At 46.3% G+C, this 21,826-nt stretch overlaps 1 protein-coding gene, 1 non-coding gene and 1 pseudogene across 2 annotated transcripts; all 3 read right to left on the bottom strand.

Annotated features, from left to right (window-relative positions):
• Positions 1 to 4,461: 4,461 nt before the first annotated feature.
• LOC111590388 (small nucleolar RNA U3) lies at positions 4,462 to 4,681 on the bottom strand. Its single transcript, XR_004853517.1, has one exon. It is a non-coding gene; the product is annotated as a small nucleolar RNA U3 (small nucleolar RNA).
• Positions 4,682 to 5,676: 995 nt separating this feature from the next.
• Positions 5,677 to 5,923, bottom strand: LOC111590392 (uncharacterized; annotated as a pseudogene).
• A 1,895-nt stretch (positions 5,924 to 7,818) lies between these two features.
• Positions 7,819 to 8,871, bottom strand: LOC100285240 (uncharacterized). Its single transcript, NM_001158134.1, has one exon. It carries the CDS (start codon positions 8,746 to 8,748, stop codon positions 8,122 to 8,124), a length of 627 nt encoding a protein of 208 aa, NP_001151606.1. The 5' UTR covers positions 8,749 to 8,871; the 3' UTR covers positions 7,819 to 8,121.
• Positions 8,872 to 21,826: the final 12,955 nt, after the last annotated feature.

The raw sequence follows: 21,826 nt of genomic DNA, 5'->3' as shown, positions 1-21,826 counted from the left end.
TTCTCCCACAAGTTGCAGGAAGGAGGATCCGTTCTGACGCACATATCGGTGTTTAAGGAGATCGTGGCCGATCTGACGTCTATGGAGGTAAAGTTTGATGATGAAGACCTAGCTCTTCTTCTCCTGTGTTCCCTCCCTGCATCGTTTAGCAATTTTCGAGATACCATCCTATACAGTCGTGATACTCTAACCGTGGCTGAAGTGTATGAAGCTTTGACTGCGAAAGAAAAGATGAGACAGATGGTTAACTCGGAAGATGCTGCTGGCTCGAGTGGAGAAGCTTTGTATGTCCGTGGCCGCACTGATCAGAAAAAGTCCAACTCAGGTGGCAAAGGAAAGGGGAAGAACCAGAGGGGTCGCTCCAAGTCAAGGGGGCCATCCGATGAATTATTTTGCAAATACTGCAAGAAGACGAACCATGTAATTGAGAACTGTTACAAACTGCAGAACAAGGAGAAGAGAAACAAGGAGAAGGGTAAGACTGGAGGTACTGTCTCTGTTGCATCCGAAAATAATTCTGATAATGGTGATGTTCTTATTGCCTTTGCTGGTTGTGCTGCTGATGATGCCCAATGGATCCTCGATTCTGCTTGCTCATATCATGTTTGCACTAAAAAATCTCTGTTTAGTACCTATGAAGCTGTGCAGAACGGAGGTACTCTTCGGATGGGTGACAATTCCCCTTGCACTGTTGTTGGCATGGGCACCGTGCAGATCAAGATGTTCGATGGGATTGTACGCACATTGACTGAAGTACGACATGTTCCATCCATGTCCAGGAATCTCATCTCTCTGAGTACTCTGGACACAAAGGGCTACAAGTATACCGCCGGTGACGGTGTCATGAAGGTAACAAAAGGCTCTCTTGTGGTTATTAAAGGTGATTTGAAAGCTGAAAACTTATATGTGCTTCGAGGTAGTTCTGGCTCTGCTAATGCTGTTGTTACATCTGATTCTGAGACTACTAAAATTTGGCATATGCGCCTTGGCCATATGAGTGCACCTGGTTTGGCAGAATTGAGCAAGAGAGGCCTTCTTGATGGTTGCCATGCTGATACTCTTGATTTCTGTGAGCACTGTGTTTTCGGTAAGCATAAAAGGGTAAAATTCAGTTCTGCTATTCATAATACCGAAAATATTCTTGATTATGTTCATGCTGATTTGTGGGGGCCGTCACGTATACCTTCACATGGTGGTGCTCGTTACATGTTGACTATCATTGATGATAATTCACGCAGAGTTTGGCCTTATTTTCTTAAGCAAAAATCAGATGCCTTTGAGTCTTTCAAGGTTTGGAAGACTATGGTTGAGAAGCAGACTGAGAGGAAGCTGAAGGTTCTGAGAACTGACAATGGTATGGAGTTTTGTTCTGGTGATTTTAACTCTTTCTGCAGGAAGGAGGGCATTGTGAGGCACCACACTATACCATATACACCTCAGCAGAACGGTGTGGCAGAGCGTATGAATAGAACAATAATCTCCAAGGCTCGGTGTATGCTGTCCAACTCAGGTTTGAGCCGCAAGTTTTGGGCTGAGGCCGCTTCCACTGCTTGTCATTTAATCAATTGTTCACCATCCACTGCTATCGATAAGAAAACTCCAATTGAGGTTTGGTCTGGTTCCCCCTATGATTATTCTCAGTTGAGAGTGTTTGGTTGTACTGCATATGCACATGTTGATAATGGTAAACTTGAGCCTAGAGCAATTAAGTGTGTTTTCTTGGGTTATGGATCTGGTGTTAAAGCATATAAATTGTGGAATCCTGATACACAGAAGGCATTTTTTAGTAGAAACGTTGTGTTCAATGAATCTGCCATGTTTCCTTCGGTTGTATCTACCAGTGCTACTAACCAGAATTCTGAGTCTATCAGTGTGCAGGTGGAGCACGGAGGGGATGTTGATGATCATGCTCCACCATCTGCTGAACCTGCTGAAAATTCTGTTTCTGAAATTTCATCACCTGTTGTGGAGTCTCATCCCCAGTCTCTTGCTGAAGGCCGAACTAGGAGGCAGATAGTTCGGCCCCAAAGACTGATTCAAGAGTGCAATGCTGCTTTTGCTTTGACTGTTGCTGAAGAAGTTGATAATGTTCAGGAACCATTGAATTATTCAGAAGCTATATTGTGTACTGATAGTGAAAAGTGGATGGGTGCTATGCATGAAGAAATGGAGTCTCTTGATAAGAATGGCACTTGGGAACTAGCTCGGCTGCCTTCTGGTAAAAAGGCAATTAAGTGCAAATGGATCTTCAAAAGAAAAGAAGGTATGACTCCAAAAGAGCCTCCGCGCTTTAAAGCAAGGCTAGTTGCAAAAGGTTTTAGTCAGATTCCAGGAATTGATTACTCTGATGTCTATTCTCCTGTTGTCAAGCATAGTTCAATTCGTACCTTTCTTAGTCTTGTTGCTGTACATGACTATGAGCTTGAACAGTTAGATGTGAAAACTGCTTTCTTACATGGTGATTTGGAGGAGGACATTTATATGGACCAGCCAGAGGGGTTCATTGTTCCTGGAAAAGAAGACTATGTGTGCAGGTTGAAGAAGTCCTTATATGGTCTGAAACAATCTCCCAGACAATGGTATAAGAGGTTTGATTCATTTATGCTTTCTAAGGGCTTTCAGAGGTCTCAATATGATAGTTGTGTTTATCTAAAATTTGTTAATGGATCACCTACATATTTGCTGCTATATGTTGATGATATGTTGATTGCTGCCAAGAGCATGAAGGAAATCACTGCTTTAAAGGCACAGCTTAGTAGCGAATTTGATATGAAGGATCTGGGTGCTGCAAAGAAAATCCTTGGCATAGAGATAGTCAGGGATAGGAAGTCTGGACTGCTGTACTTGAGCCAGAAGAATTATATTGAGAAGGTCCTTCGTCGTTTCAACATGCAAAATACTAAACCTGTGAGTACTCCGTTGGCTCCTCATTTTAAACTGTCTGCTAAACAGTGTGCTGAAACTGATGCTGAGCTTGAATATATGTCAAAAGTTCCATACTCTAGTGCTGTTGGGTCACTCATGTATGCTATGGTTTGTTCTCGTCCTGATTTGTCTCATGCTATGAGCGTTGTTGCTAGATACATGTCTAATCCTGGTAAAGAGCATTGGAAAGCTGTTCAGTGGATTTTCAGATATCTACGTGGTTCTTCTAGTGCTTGTTTATGTTTTGGTAAATCTGGAGATGGTCTGATTGGCTATGTTGATTCAGATTATGGTGGTGATTTAGACAGGAGGAGATCTCTTTCAGGTTATGTCTTTACTATTGGAGATTGTGCTGTGAGTTGGAAAGCTCGTTTACAGGATACTGTTGCTTTGTCTACCACAGAAGCTGAGTATATGGCAATTGCAGAAGTTACTAAGGAAGCCTTATGGTTGAAAGGTATATATTCAGAGCTATGTGGAATTAAGTCTTGCATTACCATCTATTGTGATAGCCAGAGTGCCATTCATCTCACCAAAGATCAGATGATTACTGAGAAATCCAAACATATTGATATTCGTTATCACTTCATTCGTGATATCATTGATAAAGGGTTGGTGAAGGTATGCAAGATCAGTACTGATAATAATCCAGCTGATATGATGACGAAGCATGTTTCTGTTGCTAAGTTTGAGCTATGCTCAAACTTAGTTGGTATTATAAATTAGCCCTTAGTGGCTGTTGGCGCCGGCAAGATGATGATGCATTTGTTTAAGGTGGAGGTTGCTATTATGATGCTACAAGGAATTTGTCTCAAGGTGGAGTTTGTTGAGTTTGTGATCCAAATTCTGAAGAAGGCGGCCAAGTTGGCGAGCGAAGCGGAGGCCCGTCGCCGGGAGGCTTGGGCCGGAGCGCAGCGAGGCCAACTGGCCTTCCCGAGGCCCAGGGACGCCTGGGGGGTGCGGGGGGCGGAGCCCCCCGCGGTACGGATCGTTTTAGGGTTTCACCTCTATAAATATCTTTGTAAGCCGCAGGAGATATCTATCTCTCTATTGTAAATCTCCTGCGATCTGTAACCACCCAAAATAGTGAGAAGTTGCCGGCCGGCGCCCGTGGTTTTTTCCCCTTCACTTTGGAGGGGTTTTCCACGTTAAATCCGTGTCTTCTCTGTGATTGATCCTATTTGTGTCGCATTTATTTCTAACACCATGTCTCAAGCTCCAATCCAAGCCGTTAATCACGCCCTTACATTTCCCACAGGCCATGCTTCGCAGCTGTATACGAGTATACGACAGATCTTGTTCAGAAGAAAGATATCCGGTAACTAACGCCTAGCTAGGATCGTCTCGTTTTTTCCTCGGTGTGCAGTGCTCAAAACTAACTAACGCCTGGTAAGGACCCAACGCATGCATGTAGCACACATGGGAGTTAAGCATGGTCCAAAACAAACTTCCCCGTTAATCCCAAATTCAAGAAAGATATGTGTTCAAAACCGAGGTAGACAGCAGCAATATTTTTGCAGGACACAAAAAAAAGACAACCCGTCAGATAACCCATGGGCCACCCCAGCCAGGTAGAACTGGCGGAGGAACGATCATCTACAGCACCGGACACAGGCATCAGAGCCGGTGGCGGCCGTTAATCACGCTCTGACCCACAGGTCATGGATCATCAACCAGGTTTAAGTGCTTGCCTCCTTATCAATCAAGGATACAACAGTACGATCCTATAGAACAGATCCTGTTCAAGTAAGGTCGTGTTACCGGGCTCGAGAACCAAGCTTTTAAATCAGCGTTCCCTCATCTGAGCAAGCGAGGTGGTGCTAATCGGCGGGACTGGGCCGCTGCATTCTGCTATATGCTGTCCTATTATGTGTAATATTAATGCGTGGGCTTCATTCTGGTCGTGCCTGCTCTAGCTTTACCTTCTTGACGCGCTCAGCTCTTCCCTACTTTCCTAGTATGATTGTAGTCCAGCTGGAACCTTTCCATGGTAGTTAACCGTGGATATACGATTCTATTCATACTCCACGTTTTCACAACAGTTATCAATTGAAAATTTGGAATCATCGATCCGTCATTCTGACATAGCTAAATTACAGACCAAAAAAAAAAGCAACAATAACTGAACAATGTGCGCTCGTGTGTGTGTGTGTATATATATACATTTATATACAAGTGTATGGAAAGACAGATGCGTGTGCACAGAAGGGAAGAGAAACAAGAGTTTACACAACCTGCAGAAGAGCCTCAAGTTTGTTTTCTGCTCTAGAAAGTCTGATGAAGCCATGCCGTGCTGTTCAAACTCTATTTTGAAACCACGACGTCCGCAAATGGACAATACTTTCGAATTCCTCGTCAATCAACTTCTGCACAGCCTGCAGTAAAAGCGTAGAAAGGAAGAGGGTCGAAATAAACAAAACCAAATAGTAAAACAAGATTATACATCTGAAGTATCACTACTGCAAACTGAAGAGAATAAAAGACATTGAGACTAGCACTCGAGAATCTGCAGACAGATGTAGAATACGTAGCTTTGCATTAACCAACAAGAAAATAAAGATGGAAACAACTGTGAACTTTCTGCAAATCGAGTAGAAAGAATCATGTGTGTCGCACAATCGCATGAAGTCAGATTTGAAGAAACTTCTCGAGTGCCAAAAAAACTGTAGCTCTTGCTCTGTTGATGGAAAAAACAAGAAGGCGCGTTAGTCTTAAAAACGAGGAGCAATGCTGAGAAAAAAAAGAGAACCTGTCAACAACCTATGAGCCCACCCCAGAAGGGGGGAACGATCCTCTACAGCTCCGGAAACAGACATCAAGCAGGTCCTGGCCGTTAATCACGCTCTGGCCCACAGGTCATGGTTCATCAACCTTGCCTCCTTAATAGCCGTTAATCACGCTCTGGCCCACAGGTCATGGTTCATCAACCTTGCCTCCTTAATAATCAAGGGTGCAACGGTACGATCCTATAGAACAGATCCTGTTCAAGTAAGGTCGTGCTTCCGTGCTCAAGAACGAAGCTTTTAAATTAGCGTTCATTCATCCGAGGAAGCGAGTTGGTCCTAATCGGCGGTACTGACCAGCAATCCCAGGCTCCCAGCATATTATTGCGTACTGGGTTCCATTCTGGTATATGCTCTCCTATGTGTGGTCGAGCACCATGGGCTCACCAAGCTCCAAGCAAAAGCTGCATCATCTCGACAACCGCGGACACTTGCGGCCCTCTCGTCCGGCTTTTCCTGGACGCCGAGTGGGCCGCCCTGAATGGACCTGCGCAGTTGGGCCAAACTCGGGCTTGGCAGGGGCCCATGACCCGTGCAACCTCCGGATCAAGGAGAGCCGTGATGCTGCAGGTCTGAAACAAATTGTGTCAATATAAGATAGGGGTGTTTGGTTTGAACAATCAATCCATTTTAAATAAGATGACGTATCATAAATTTATTCCATAAATTATTGGCTTATAAGGAATAAAATAGTGATAGATCAGCTTATTCAATTCCACAAACCAAACAAGAAAGTGAGGACTGAGAAATTGATGTACTACCTCATTCCTCAAACAAAACACGCTAATAATGTTCAGCTCCGAAGTCAGTTGAGACGAAGCAGCTTCATGCCACGGGATGGTTCAGTACGAGAGATTTTGACGAATAGGACGGTTTAACATTTGAGATTGAGGGGAGGACGTTGGGCGACGTTAGGGTCGGGAGGCAAAAAAGTGATATGTGTGGTGTGCTACGGGATAGGAGCTTCATCGGACGATTGAGATTGCACAAACAACTTGGTTACTACCTTAATAAGTTGCAGAGATATCTCATTTTCCCCAACAATGGTCACCAATGACTCAAGATGCCTTTCGTATCGGTCCAGAACTGAACTTCCATGAGAGAGAAAAGCGTTCATAGCAGGAATTTCATCGTTCGGCAAACAAGAACAAATTACTTAACAGCGTCCGTAAATCTGATATACTCGGGCACAGGCCGGATGTTTAGATCTGTACTTGTGTAACCTGAAAACGTGATCCACACACAGCTTTCACTTTTGGCGCGAAACGAAACAAGCAAGATTCCCCGTGCGAAACATCAGCTTTCACTTTTTTCTTGGAATGAACCCAACTATGAAAACTTTGGGATTCGTTTCAATCAAATTTGGAGATTGCGATTTGGCTTCGCCACTAATACATGGGACAAACATTAACCCAGCGGAGGACAAGGAAAAAAAATGAAGATCGTTCATGGCCTATGAGATGCGAAATTGCGCGTCGCAACTACTGCCCGTACCACACACCACATGAAAGTTGGAATCGAAGCAGGAAATCAGAAAAATAAAAGGTCTCGCTAAGCTGTCAGGCTTTGCAACAGAAATGGAAACCGCCCCTCGCTTTTCCACAACCGCCCCGCGATGCGGACAAAACAGAGCCTGGCGCCGTGCTCGTGCATGAAGCAGACCCATACCATGCCACCCAGACCCAGACGCTCTCTGTTGCCAAAACAGCAATGCCAGTGCCAGTCTGCACAGCAGCAGCACTGCACCTGGTGCCTGCTTGCTTTTGCAGCACACTTTACCGCACCAATACACCATCCATCTGACCACTCTTCACCTTTCGGCTCCTTCTCCCCCCAATACATTTCATCCTTTATTCTGATGAACTCGAATTTTCGTCATAGTAGTAATTTCCCCATCTCTTTGAGACCCAGTCTCACTCCACTATGCACTATCATAATACAACACAAAAGGATCTTAAGACAACAATCCCACTCCGCTATCATAATTTAACACAAAAAGGACGCCGAAGTTGATCCTGCAAAGATTACAGACGACACAAGAACGAAAACCAACCAAAAGAATCAACAAAGGCATTCCAGTATTTTACCTTAACTCAATGCCAAAGACTCATTGCATAACATTGATAATGATATAATATAGATAGTTCATGACAGATAGATCCGGCAGAGCCAACCATGACCATGACTGCCTTACAACTGATTCAAACGGAAAGATACTGGTGCTGCTCACTTGCATTTCTTACTACCACGCCACGACAGACCAAAACGAAACGACACTGCTAGTACTACTGATAGATAGTTTGCTCCGACGACTTCACGCAAGAGTCAGCCGAGCGATACCTTTGGAGGGGTAGGGAAGCGGCGAGAGGCGACATGGGACTCCGCCGGATCCGACGCGACGGTGGCGCCGCGCCTAACGCCTTTTGTTGGGGCAGTCGCGGGAGATGTGGCCCTCCTGGCCGCAGTTGTAGCACTCGCTGCCGCGGCCGCCGCCGCCTCCCCCTCCGTAGCCGCCGCCCTGGGAGCAGTCCCTTGCCATGTGGCCCTCCTCGCCGCACTTGAAGCAGCCGCGGCCGCCTCCACCGCCGCCTCCACCGTACCCACCGCCATAGCCGCCGCCTCCCCCGTAGCCACGGTCGCCGCCGTAGCCGCGGTCGCCACCTCCACCGTAACCACGGTCGCCGCCGCCGTAGCCACGGTCGCCTCCTCCCCCGTAGCCGCGGTCACCGCCGCCGCCGTAACCGCGGTCGCCGCCGCCGTATCCGCCTCGCCCACCGCCGTTGCCGCCGTCGGGACGTTCCCCGCCGGCAAGCGGGCCGCCGCCGGGCGCGGTGACATCGAGGGCCTTGGCGCGGCCGTCGTTGCCGCTGCCGACGGTGTATTCGACGGCATCGCCGTCGTTAAGACTGCGGTAGCCGTCGGACTTGATGGAGGACTGGTGGACGAATAGGTCCTCGCTACCGTCGTCGGGGGTGATGAAACCGAAGCCCTTGGTTCCGTTGAACCACTTCACAGTCCCGAGCACCCTATCAGACGCCATTTCCTCCTCCTCGAAAACCCTAGAAACCCTAGATGGTAGGGGAGGCGGACGCGGTGAGGGGTGTGGGAACGAGGAGTGGAAGGCGAGCGGGGCGGCCTATTTAACGCGGACTGTCGAGAATCTGAAGGGACCCGGCCCGTTGGGTTGGGGTTGGGGTGGGTGCGGCGGCAGGGTCGGAATGGGGATGGAACTGGCAGCGTTTTGAAATTCCACTGACATGTGGGTCGTGTTTTTAGTGGGTCTTATCTTCAGCGGGTACAAGGAACAAGGGCCTTTTAAGTATTTTCCGAGAGGAAGAAAGGCCGGATTTGGCTTCCTACCTTAGATTGCCGCCTAGTATTTGATTTTTTTTTTGCTTCCTAATTTGACGAGCTTTTGTTTCTTGATTTAATTTAGCGTAGTAACAAACCGAAAAAACATGAATATTTTGTTTCTTGTTTTAATTTAACATTTGTAAAAAAATAACAAAAATTCCTTATCCGGTCAGCAAAACATCTGGTTGATAACTCGTTCACTGTAACAAATGCTTGAAACAGGCAGGCTTGGACCATGCATCGGAACGCGTCGCGCCACGCACAGGCCTAGTCGGGTCGCTGAAACATATGTCGTGCTACCACGAGAGCCTCGGAAGTCTTCACCGCGGTCACCGACTCACCGGGCACGGTCGGGTACCAGCGGCGCACGCAAATGCAACCGCGCGCGCCCCGGTGCGTGAAAGCCGAAGAGCACTGAAACGGAAGGCGGGGCCGGGGCCGGCGCCGGTGACCGCGGGAGCGGAACCCGGCTGCGCATGCACGGGACCGCAACGGTGGGCCGGGGTAGGTAGGTTGCTGCGCACGGCAAGTTCGGCACGCACGGGACGTGACAAGTCGTCAAGTCCAACTAGCCGCCCTGATTCGCCAGCTTCTTCTGCGCGCTCTGAGTCTCTGACCGCCTGCCTCCCCTCGTCGCTGCTTGACTGCACCTTGACCGGCTCCGTGACCAGACCCCGCCCTCGCAGCCCGCGACTGCACATATTTCTTTGTGAATATACGACAAAACGTCCAATTCAAATAAAATTCGTTTTAACTTTCAAATTAATTCATACAATAATTAATGTATTCGTTTTATTTATGTGTTTAGATTTATCATCAACTATTTGAGCATAAACAGAAAAATAATCATCTATTTGCACATAGACAGAAACTCAAAAGCTAAAAAAGACAGATGTATTAATATGAAATAAATGTATTATTAACATTTATTTTACCATGGAGTGGATACTATCCGATTCTAATTGTTATAAAATAAAACTATTAATCTTACATCTTAAATTTACTTTTGGAATATTTGTAGAAACTTCCCCCTTTTACTCTTGTGTTTATTGGAGAACAGTTGTGTAAGGCGTGAGAGACTCCAAAATATGGAGATTCCTCGCTTGAGGGATTTGATATAAAGAACAAAATTGTGGTACTCAAGTTTAATCTTTGGATCACTTGAAAGAGGTTGAGTGTAACCCTCGTCCATTGTGACACCACAACGTGGACTAGGCAAGCATATTACGCTTGACCGAACTACGGTACGAAAATCACCGTGTCACTTGTCTAGAGATGGCAATGGGTACCCGCTACCCGAAACCCGACGGGTTTTTACTCTATTAGGGGACGGGTATGGGCTAATATCTAAACCCACGGGTTTCTTAATGGGTGATAATCTAAACCCAACTGGTACACGGGTACGAGCATGAGATATTAGTACTCATACCCATGAACCCATGTGTTTGTTAAACCCAGTACATTATAATATTATAGATGATAGTCACACAGTTTTGACCAAAATATTGTAGACTTATAGCCCACTACAGCCCAACTGTCCCAAGCCCATTTAGCTAGTCTCATTGAAAAACCCTAGACACCGTCTCTGGCTCTCAGCCTCCTTCACTGTCACGCACTCACACATTCCCCCATCCTCAATTCCCATTTCCTATAGCCGCTGGCAACCGGCCCATTGTCCTAGCTAAGCTAAGAGCATCTCCAATAGTTATGTAAATTTAGCACTCTAAATTATAAATTTAAGAAGTTGCTAAAACACTTTAAGGAGTATAAAAATGTATGTGCTTCAACAATTCCCTATTTATTGGTTGCTAATTTTGAAAGTTGTCTACGTCAACAAAAAAATAAGCGAGTATGCTTCCTATTTTTAATTGAGCTGACTGTAGAAATCAATATCGACAACCTTCCCTGATGTCTTCAGAAGTCGAAGTTATCGATGAAAGACCAGACGGTCACGGTGATGGCGTGAAGACATCACAGGATGTGCTCTGATTACGTCTCGGCATAAGAGGTTATCTAGCAGTGACGGCATCAAGACATTTGGGCGCTGGAGATGGATTTATGGTCAACAGGACAATGGGACAACGCAAAACAATGGCAAAATTGTGATTTTTCATGGTGGATTAGTACCAACGTTGATTTAAGAAGTCCCAAAAAGGTTGGCAAATGTAGGGATGAAATTGAGTTTTGTAGGGAGTTTGTAAATTTAGGGAACTGATTTACATAACTGTTGGAGAAGAGTTTTTTCTCGAAAACTTGTTAAATTCATATTTAGTGACTTGTTTACTGAAAGGGAAATGTGCCTTTAGGTCATTTCTAAGTATTTTGGTGATTTAGGGACTGTTTGGCAAAGCTCCAGCTCCTGCTTCTTTAGCTCCAGATCCTGATCCTCATGAGGAGCTGATCCTCCTGATTCTCCTAGAAAATCAGAATCATTTTTAAAACCGTTTGGCAAGTAAACTGATTCTTGTCTTCTGAGAGTTGGTGGTCTGTGGTGATTGTCTGTTTTACCTTTTGCAGTTCAACTTTGTTACAAACCAATAAGTAGGATGCATATATGGAAAAAGATATGAAACAATAACATATAAAATATTTCCATCATAGTAGTGTATAAAATGGTCTCAAATGTTTAATCCATAAATTGGCTCGTTATTTTTTTGTCCAATGGCAATTGCGGGTAATTTCGATCAAACTTTAAGGGGAGGTCCATATTTGGTTGGTTGAGGAGCTGTTTTAAGGGAGGGTGGAGCAGGTTTTTTTTAGATCCCATCTTTCTTCACAAAAACGACTCCCGATCTTTCAGCTCCACACGAGAATCAGTTTTAAAAAATACCCGTTTGGCACGGCTCCTCTAGATCCTCGCTTAGAATCAGGAGCTGGAGCTGTGCCAAACGGGCCCTTAGTGTCCAACACAGGTGCCTAAGTGTTGATCTATGCAAAGAGGTGGACAGAGTGCAAATCAAGTCAAAAGGAAAGATCGAATTGGAGGAGATGGCCTTGTTCTGCCAAAGCAAGCTCTGTCTGGGTGCACCGGACTGTCCGGTGGTGCACCGGACAGTGTCCGGTGCGCCAGGCTGGCTCAGGCGAATTGGCTGCTCTCAGGAAGAAATTAACGGCGTACGACTATAATTCACCGGACTGTCCGGTGTGCACCGGACAGTGTCCGGTGAGCCAACGGTCAGCCGGGCCAACGGTCGGCCGCGCGGTCCGCGCGGGACACGTGGCAGAGCCAACGGCTAGTAGGGGCACCGGACTGTCCGGTGTGCACCGGACAGTGTCCGGTGCGCCAACGGCTCCAAGGCGCTAACGGTCGGCTTCGCCAAATAAGGAAAGAGATCCGCACCGGACAGTGTCCGGTGGTGCACCGGACTGTCCGGTGCGCCAGGCGACAGAAGGCAAGAATTGCCTTCCTGGATTGCTCTCAACGGCTCCTAGCTGCCTTGGGGCTATAAATGGGACCCCTAGGCGCATGGAGGAGATACACCAAGCATTCCTAAGCACTAAGACATCGATTCCGCGCTCTTGATTCCTTGCGATAACAATTAGAGCTCTAGTTGAGTTGTGAACTCATTGAGTTGTGTTGTGAGCTCTTGTTGCGACTTGTGTGCGTGGTGTTGCTGTGATTTCTTGTCTTGAGTGTGTTGCTCATCCCTCCCTTACTCCGTGCTTCTTTGTGAACTTCAAGTGTAAGGGCGAGAGGCTCCAAAGTGTGGAGATTCCTCGCAAACAGGATAGAGTAAAGCAAGCAAAACACTGTGGTATTCAAGTGGGTCTTTGGACCGCTTGAGAGGGGTTGATTGCAACCCTCGTCCGTTGGGACGCCACAACGTGGAGTAGGCAAGCGTTGGTCTTGGCCGAACCACGGGATAAACCACCGTGCCATCTCTGTGATTGATCTCTTGTGGTTATTGTGTTTTGTTGAGACTCCTCTCTAAGCCACTTGGCATTATTGTGCTAACGCCTAATCAAGTTTTTGTGGATTAAGTTTCAAGTTTCACAGGATCACCTATTCACCTCCCCCCTCTAGGTGCTCTCAATTGGTATCAGAGTCGTTCTCTTCACAAAGGGACTAATCACCCGAAGAGATGGATCCTAAGGGGAAGGGAATTGTGATCAACGATAAGGAGAAGGAGTCCTTCGTCAACGAGCCAAAGGATGACAAGCCTACCGACTCGGGCTCAGGCCACAAACGCAAAGATGGGAAGAAGAAGAAGACAAGACACATCAAGGAGATCATCTACTACGACGACAGCGATGAGTCCACTTCCTCCCAAAAGGACAACGACGACAATGACTACGACAAAAGGACGATTAATTCGAACTTTTCTTTCGATTACTCTCGTATTCTGCATAGCTCAAATGCACATTTGCTTTCCATCCCTCTTGGCAAACCTCCACACTTTGATGGGGAGGACTACGAATTTTGGAGTCACAAAATGCGTAGTCACCTGTTCTCTCTCCATCCAAGTATATGGGAAATTGTTGAGAATGGAACAAAATTTGATAGCTCGGATAGTCCTATATTTATTAATGAACAGATTCATAAAAATGCACAAGCTACTACTGTGTTGTTAGCCTCTTTGTGCAGGGACGAGTACCATAAGGTGAGCGGCTTGGACAATGCCAAGCAGATCTGGGACACCCTCAAGATCTCTCATGAGGGGAACGACGTCACCTTGCTCACCAAGATGGAGTTGGTAGAGGGCGAGCTCGGGAGATTTGCAATGATAAGGGGCGAGGAGCCAACCCAAACATACAACCGGCTCAAGACCCTCATCAACAAAAAAGGAGCTACGGAAGCACGCGATGGACGGACCACGACGTCGTTCGTCTAATGCTAAGGTCCTTTATTGTTCTTGATCCACATCTTGTGAACAATATTCGTGAAAATCCTAGGTACACAAAGATGTCGCCCGAAGAAGTTCTTGGGAAGTTCGTGAGCGGGCGAATGATGATAAAGGAGGCGAGATACGTGGACGACGCATTGAATGGTCCAATCCATGAGCCTCAACCCATTGTTCTCAAGGCAACGAGGAGCAAGGAGGCGCTACCCAGCAAGGTAGCACAAGTTGAGGCGGCCGGGCTTAATGATGAAGAGATGGCCCTCATCATCAAACGCTTCAAGACGGCACTTAAGGAACGCAAAGGACAGCCTTACAAGAACAAGACGAAGGGGAAGCGCTCATGCTTCAAATGTGGTAAGATTGGTCATTTTATCGCTAACTGTCCCGAGAATGATAGTGACCAGGAACAAGGGAACAAGAGGGAAAAGAAGAAAGATTACAAGAAGGCTAAGGGCGAGGCACACCTTGGAAAGGAGTGGGACTCGGATTGTTCGTCGTCCGACTCCGACAACGAAGGACTCGCCGCCACCGCCTTCAACAAATCGGCCCTCTTCCCCAACGAGCGTCATACATGCCTCATGGCGAGGGAGAAGAAGGTATGTACTCAAAATACTACTTATGCTTCCTCAAGTGAGGACGAGTCTAGTGATGATGATGAAATAGATTATTCATGTTTATTCAAGGGCCTAGATAGAACCAAGGTTGATAAAATTAATGAATTAATTGATGCCTTAAATGATAAGAATAAGTTATTAGAAAAGCAAGAGGATTTGTTGTATGAAGAACATGATAAATTTGTAGAGGCTAAAAAATCTCATGCTTTAGAAGTTAAAAGGAATGAAATACTTTCTTATGAACTATCTACTTGCCATGAGACAATTTCTAATTTAAGGAGCATAAATGATGATTTGAATGCTAAGCTAGAAATAGCTAGTAAATCTAACTCTTGTGTAGAACATGTTATGATTTGCAATAGGTGTAAAGATTTTGACATTGATGCCTGTAGTGAACACCTAGTTTCAATTTCCAAATTGAATGATGAATTGGCTAGTCTTAATGCCCAACTTAAGACTAGCAAGAATGAATTTGACAAGCTAAAATTTGCAAGGGACGCCTACACGATTGGTAGACACCCCTCAATTAAGGATGGACTTGGCTTCAAGAGGGAAGCCAAGGACTTAACAAGCCATAAGGCTCCATCTCCGCCAAGGAGAAAGGGAAGGCCCCTATGGCTAGTAGTGCTAAAAAGAACCATGCTTTTATGTATCATGATAGAAGACAGTCTTATAGGAGTTGTAATGCTTATGATGCTTTTGACTCTCATGCCATGTTTGCTTCTAGTTCTATCTATACGCATGGTAGAGATATGTCTAGGAGATATGTTGTTCATATGCCTAGGAGAAATATTGTTAATGTTCCTAGGAAAGTTGATGAACCTTCTACAATATATCATGCTTGCAATGCTTCATTTGACATTTGTAGAAAGAATAAGAAGGTGATTGCTAGGAAGTTAGGGGCAAGATGCAAGGGAGATAAAACTTGCATTTGGGTCCCTAAGACAATTGTGACTAACCTTGTAGGACCCAACAAGAGTTGGGTACCTAAGGCCCAAGCCTAAATTTGCCTTGCAGGTTTATGCATCCGGGGGTTCAAGCTGGATTATCGACAGCGGATGCACAAACCATATGACGGGGGAGAAGAAGATGTTCACCTCCTACATCAAAAACAAGGATTCCCAAGATTCAATAATATTCGGTGATGGGAATCAAGGCAAGGTAAAAGGGTTAGGTAAAATTGCTATTTCATCCGAGCACTCTATATCTAATGTGTTTTTAGTTGAGTCTCTTGGATATAATTTGTTATCTGTTAGTCAATTGTGCAAAATGGGATATAATTGTCTATTCACAAATGTAGATGTGTCTGTCTTTAGAATAAGTGATGGTTCATTAGCTTTTAAGGGTGTATTAGATGGCAAACTTTATTTAGTTGATTTTGCAAAAGAGGAGGCCGGTCTAGATGCATGCTTAATTGCTAAGACTAGCATGGGCTGGCTGTGGCATCGCCGCTTAGCACATGTGGGGATGAAGAACCTTCACAAGCTTCTAAAGGGAGAACACGTGATAGGTCTAACCAATGTTACTTTCGAAAAAGATAGACCTTGTGCAGCTTGTCAAGCAGGTAAACAAGTGGGAAGCTCGCATCAGGGCAAGAATGTGATGATAACATCAAGACCCCTGGAGTTACTTCATATGGACCTCTTCGGACCCGTCGCCTATCTAAGTATAGGAGGAAGTAAGTATGGTCTTGTTATAGTTGATGATTTTTCCCGCTTCACTTGGGTATTCTTTTTGCAGGATAAATCTGAAACCCTGAGAGCACCTAGAGGGGGGGTGAATAGGTGATCCTGTGAAACTTGAAACTTAAGCCACGAAACTTGGTTAATCGTTAGCACAATAATTGCCAAGTGGCTAGAGAGGAGTCAAAACACAATAACCACAAGAGATCAAACATAGAGATGGCACGGTGGTTATCCCGTGGTTCGGCCAAGACCAACGCTTGCCTACTCCACGTTGTGGCGTCCCAACGGACGAGGGTTGCAATCAACCCCTCTCAAGCGGTCCAAAGACCCACTTGAATACCACGGTGTTTTGCTTGCTTTTCTCAATCCCGTTTGCGAGGAATCTCCACAACTTGGAGCCTCTCGCCCTTACACTTGAAATTCACAAAGAAGCACAGAGCAAGGGAGGGATAAGCAACACACTCAAGACAAGAAATCACAGCAACACCACGCACACAAGTCGCAACGAGAGCTCACAACACAACTCAATGAGTTCACCACTCAACTAGAGCTCTAATTGCTATCGCAAAGAATCAAAGGCACATAATCGATGTCTTGGTGCTTAGGAATGTTGTGGTAATGCTTGGTGTCCTCCTCCATGCGCCTAGGGGTCCCTTTTATAGCCCTAAGGCAGCTAGGAGTCGTTGAGAGCAATCTAGGAAGGCTGATCTTGCCTTCTGTCGACTGGCGCACCGGACAGTCCGGTGCACACCGGACACTGTCCGGTGCCCGATTTCTTTCCAAAAATGGTGCAGTCGACCGTTGGCAGTCTGAGAGCTGTTGGCGCACCGGACATGTCCGGTGCACACCGGACAGACCGGTGCCCCCTTCTAGCCGTTGGCTCGGCCACGTGTCCTGCGCAGATCGCGCGGCCGTCCGTTGGCCCTGCCGACCGTTGGCTCACCGGACAGTCCGGTGCACACCGGACAGTCCGATGAATTATAGTTGTACGTCGCCGATGACTTCCCGAGAGCGACGAGTTCGCCTGTGAACGGCCCACCGGACAGTCCGGTGCACCACCGGACAGTCAGGTGAATTATAGCCGTACACCGTCGTCGAAGTCCCGAGAGCAGCCTGTTCACCAGAGCCAGCCTGGCGCACCGGACACTGTCCGGTGCACCACCGGACAGTCCGGTGCACCCAGACTGAGCAGACTTTGGCTGCTCGAGCCATCTCTTCTCCAACTCGATTTTTTTCTGTTTCCAGCACTTAGACACAATACATTAGTCCATAAAACAATGTACTAAGTCTGAGAAACATACCTTTATCCTCGATTTATACTTTGTCCACCATTTTACACTTAGTCACTTGTGTTGGACACTAAATCACCAAAATACTTAGAAATGGCCCAAGGGCACATTTCCCTTTCAATCTCCCCCTTTTTGGTGATTTATGCCAACACAACATAAAGCAAGTAGAACATGTACAAAATCAATTCAAATAAGAACTCAAATTGTTTTGATTCAAATTTGACATATATGGATCACTCTTTGCCACCACTTGGTTTGTTTTTGCAAATCAAACTCAAATTTCTATCTCTAAGTCAAACACACATGTTAAGACATAAAGAGAGTCATTCCAAGAGAAATTGATTCAAGATTTCAAAAACTCCCCTTTTTCCCATAATCAATACTTCTCCCCTCAAGAAGCCAACTTTTGACAAGAGAGACAATAAAAGAGTTTTGACAAACCAAAAGCTCTATTCTACTATTTTCAAAATCTCTCAAGTGGTAGCTGATCCATTTATCGCTTTGGCCTTTATTTTCTCCCCCTTTGGCATCAAGCACCAAAACGAGATCAATCTTGGCCCCTTAACCCCATTGCCTCACCAAAATCTTCAAATAAGAACACAAAGGCAATAAGAGTACATGAGATGAACTTGGAATAAGTTACCCTCTCATCGGAGTGCAGTGGAAGTCTTTCATGGTCCAAGTCCACCTTTTCCCTTTCAAACCTCCTTTGAGACTAAAACAAGCAAACTCAAGCATATGGTTAGTCTCAAAGGGTCAAGTTGTAGCACAGCTCCCCCTAAATATGTGCATCACTTGCAAAAAGGACTTGTGAGGTCCAGGGAGTGTTTGTACAACTTGAGCACCACAATAAGCAGCAAAATGCAGAATGAACATGATCAAAGGCATAAACACATGTATGCTACAATTCAATCCAAGTTCCGCGAATCTAAGACATTTAGCTCACTACGCAGCCTGCAAAAGGTCTTCTCATCTAGAGGCTTGGTAAAGATATCGGCTAGCTGGTTCTCGGTGCTAACATGAAACACTTCGATATCTCCCTTTTGCTGGTGGTCTCTCAAAAAGTGATGCCGGATGTCAATGTGCTTTGTGCGGCTGTGCTCAACAGGATTTTCCGCTATTCGGATAGCACTCTCATTATCACATAGGAGTGGGACTTTGCTCAGATTGTAGCCAAAGTCCCTGAGGGTTTGCCTCATCCAAAGTAGTTGCGCGCAACACTGTCCTGCGGCAACATACTCGGCCTCAACGGTGAATAGGGCAACGGAAGTTTGTTTCTTAGAATTCCATGACACCAGGGACCTTCCTAAGAATTGGCACGTCCCCGATGTACTCTTCCTATCGACTTTACATCCAGCATAGTCAGAATCTGAGTACCCAATCAAGTCAAAGTTAGACCCCTTTGGATACCAGATCCCGAAGCAAGGCGTAGCGACTAAATATCAAAGAATTCGCTTCACAGCCACTAAGTGACACTCCTTAGGATCGGATTGAAATCTAGCACACATGCATACGCTAAGCATAATATCCGGTCTACTAGCACATAAATAAAGCAAAGAACCTATCATGGACCGGTATGCTTTTTGATCAACAGACTTACCTCCTTTGTTGAGGTCGGTGTGTCCGTCAGTTCCCATCGGCGTCTTTGCGGGCTTGGCGTCCTTCATCCCAAACCGCTTTAGCAAGTCTTGCGTGTACTTCGTTTGGGAGATGAAAGTGTCGTCCTTGAGTTGCTTCACTTGGAACCCAAGGAAGTAGTTCAACTCGCCCATCATCGACATCTCGAATTTCTGCGTCATAACCCTGCTAAACTCTTCACAAGACTTTTGATTAGTAGAACCAAATATTATGTCATCGACATAAATTTGGCACACAAAAAGATCACCATCGCACGTCTTAGTGAAAAGAGTTGGATCGGCTTTCCCAACCTTGAAAGCATTAGCAAGTAAAAAGTCTCTAAGGCATTCATACCATGCTCTTGGGGCTTGCTTAAGTCCATAGAGCGCCTTAGAGAGCTTACACACGTGGTCGGGGTACCGTTCATCCTCGAAGCCAGGGGGTTGCTCCACGTACACCTCCTCCTTGATCGGCCCGTTGAGGAAAGCGCTCTTCACATCCATTTGGTACAACCTGAAAGAATGATGAGCGGCATATGCTAGCAAGATACGAATTGATTCTAGCCTAGCCACAGGAGCAAAAGTCTCCTCAAAGTCCAAACCTGCGACTTGGGCATAACCTTTTGCCACAAGTCGAGCCTTGTTCCTCGTCACCACCCCGTGCTCGTCCTGTTTGTTGCGGAACACCCACTTGGTTCCCACAACATTTTGCTTGGGACGAGGCACCAGTGTCCAAACTTCATTGCGCTTGAAGTTGTTGAGTTCCTCCTGCATGGCCAACACCCAGTCCGGATCTAGCAAGGCCTCTTCTACCCTGAAAGGTTCAATAGAAGAGACAAAAGAGTAATGCTCACAAAAATTAACTAATCTTGAACGAGTAGTTACTCCCTTGCTAATATCACCCAATATTTGGTCGACGGGATGATTCCTTTGGATCGTCGCTCGAACTTGGGTTGGAGGTGCCTGAGGTGCTTCTTCCTCTTCAACTTGATCATCCTGTGCTCCCCCTTGATTATGCGCCTCCACTTGAGGTACCTGTTCGTCATCTCGGGTTGGGGGATGCACCATAGTTGAGGAAGACGGTTGATCTTGCTCCAATTGTTCCTGAGGCCGTACATCTCCAATCGCCATGGTGTGTATCGCGGCCGTTGGAACATCTTCATCTACATCATCAAGATCAACAACTTGCTCTCTTGGAGAGCCATTAGTCTCATCAAATACAACTGAAAGGGAAATGTGCCCTTGGGCCATTTCTAAGTATTTTGGTGATTGAATGCAAACACAAGTGCTTAAATGTGAAAATATGCCCATGGATGAACAAAGTGCAAATCACAAGTTAAGGTATGTTTCTAAGCCTTAGTACATTGGTTTTGTGTACTAATATCTTTTCTAAGTGTTAGAAACAGAAAGAAGAAGAGAAGACTTGGCTGTGTACAGCCAAGATGCTGTTTCGGTCTGGGGCACCGGACTGTCCGGTGGTGCACCGGACAGTGTCCGGTGCGCCAGGCTGCCTCGGCCGAAGAGGCTGCTCTCGGATTTTTCTCCGGCGACTTCGGCTAAAATTCACCGGACTGTCCGGTGTGCACCGGACTGTCCGGTGAGCCAACTGTCGGTCGGGCCAACGGTCGGCCGCGCGATCGGCGCGCGACACGTGGCCGAGCCAACGGTCGGAAGGAAGCACCGGACTGTCCGGTGTGCACCGGACTGTCCGGTGCGCCAGATCTGCAACGGTCGGCAACGGTCGGCTGTGCCTGTTAAGGAAAGAAATCGGGCACCGGACAGTGTCCGGTGTGCACCGGACTGTCCGGTGCGCCCGACGACAGAAGGCAAGGATAGCCTTCTGGATTTGTTCTCAACGGCTCCTAGCTGCCCTGGGGCTATAAAAGGGACCCCTAGGCGCATGGAGGAGAACACCAAGCATTCCTACAACCTTTCTAAGCACCAAGACATTGATCTAGCGCATTCGATTCATTGTGATAGCATATAGAGCTCTTGTGGAGTTGTGTACTCTTTGAGTTGTGTTGCGAGCTCTTATTGCTGCTTGTGTGCGTGTTGCTCTGATCTTTTGAAGTCTTGTGTGCGTCGCTCATTCCCTCCCTTGCTCCGTGATTCTCTGTGAACATCTTTTGTAAGGGCGAGAGGCTCCAAATTGTGGAGATTCCTCGCAAGCGGGATTGAGAAAAGAAAAGCAAGAACACCGTGGTATTCAAGTTGATCATTGGATCACTTGAGAGGAGTTGAGTGCAACTCTCGTCCGTTGGGACGCCACAACGTGGAAGTAGGCAAGTTTTGTACTTGGCCGAACCACGGGATAACCACCGTGTCATCTCTGTGATTGATTTCTTGTGGTTATTGTGTTTTGACTCCTCTCTAGCCACTTGGCCATAATTGTGCTAACACTTAACAAGTTTTTGTGGCTTAAGTTTTGAAGTTATTCAGGATCACCTATTCACCCCCCCCCTCTAGGTGCTCTCAATTGGTATCAGAGTCGTTCTCTTCAAGAAAGGGACTAACCGCCCGAAGAGATGGATCCTAAGGGGAAGGGAATTGTGATCAACGACAAGGAGAAGGAGTCCTTCGTCAACGAGCCAAGGGATGACAAGTCCAACGACTCGGGCTCGGGACACAGGCGCAAAGATGGGAAGAAGAAGAAGACAAGGCGCATCAAGGAGATCATCTACTACGACGATAGTGATGAATCTACTTCTTCCCAAAAGGA

Source organism: Zea mays, chromosome 10 (assembly GCF_902167145.1).
Source record: "Zea mays cultivar B73 chromosome 10, Zm-B73-REFERENCE-NAM-5.0, whole genome shotgun sequence".
Taxonomy (NCBI): Eukaryota; Viridiplantae; Streptophyta; class Magnoliopsida; order Poales; family Poaceae; genus Zea; species Zea mays.
Note: the sequence above shows the minus strand (reverse complement) of the source record. Positions and strands in the feature narration are given on the sequence as shown.

Coding starts and splice junctions, on each gene's coding strand:
- LOC100285240 (NM_001158134.1), bottom strand. CDS start 8,748: ATGGCGTCTGATAGGGTGCTCGGGACTGTGAAGTGGTTCAACGGAACC.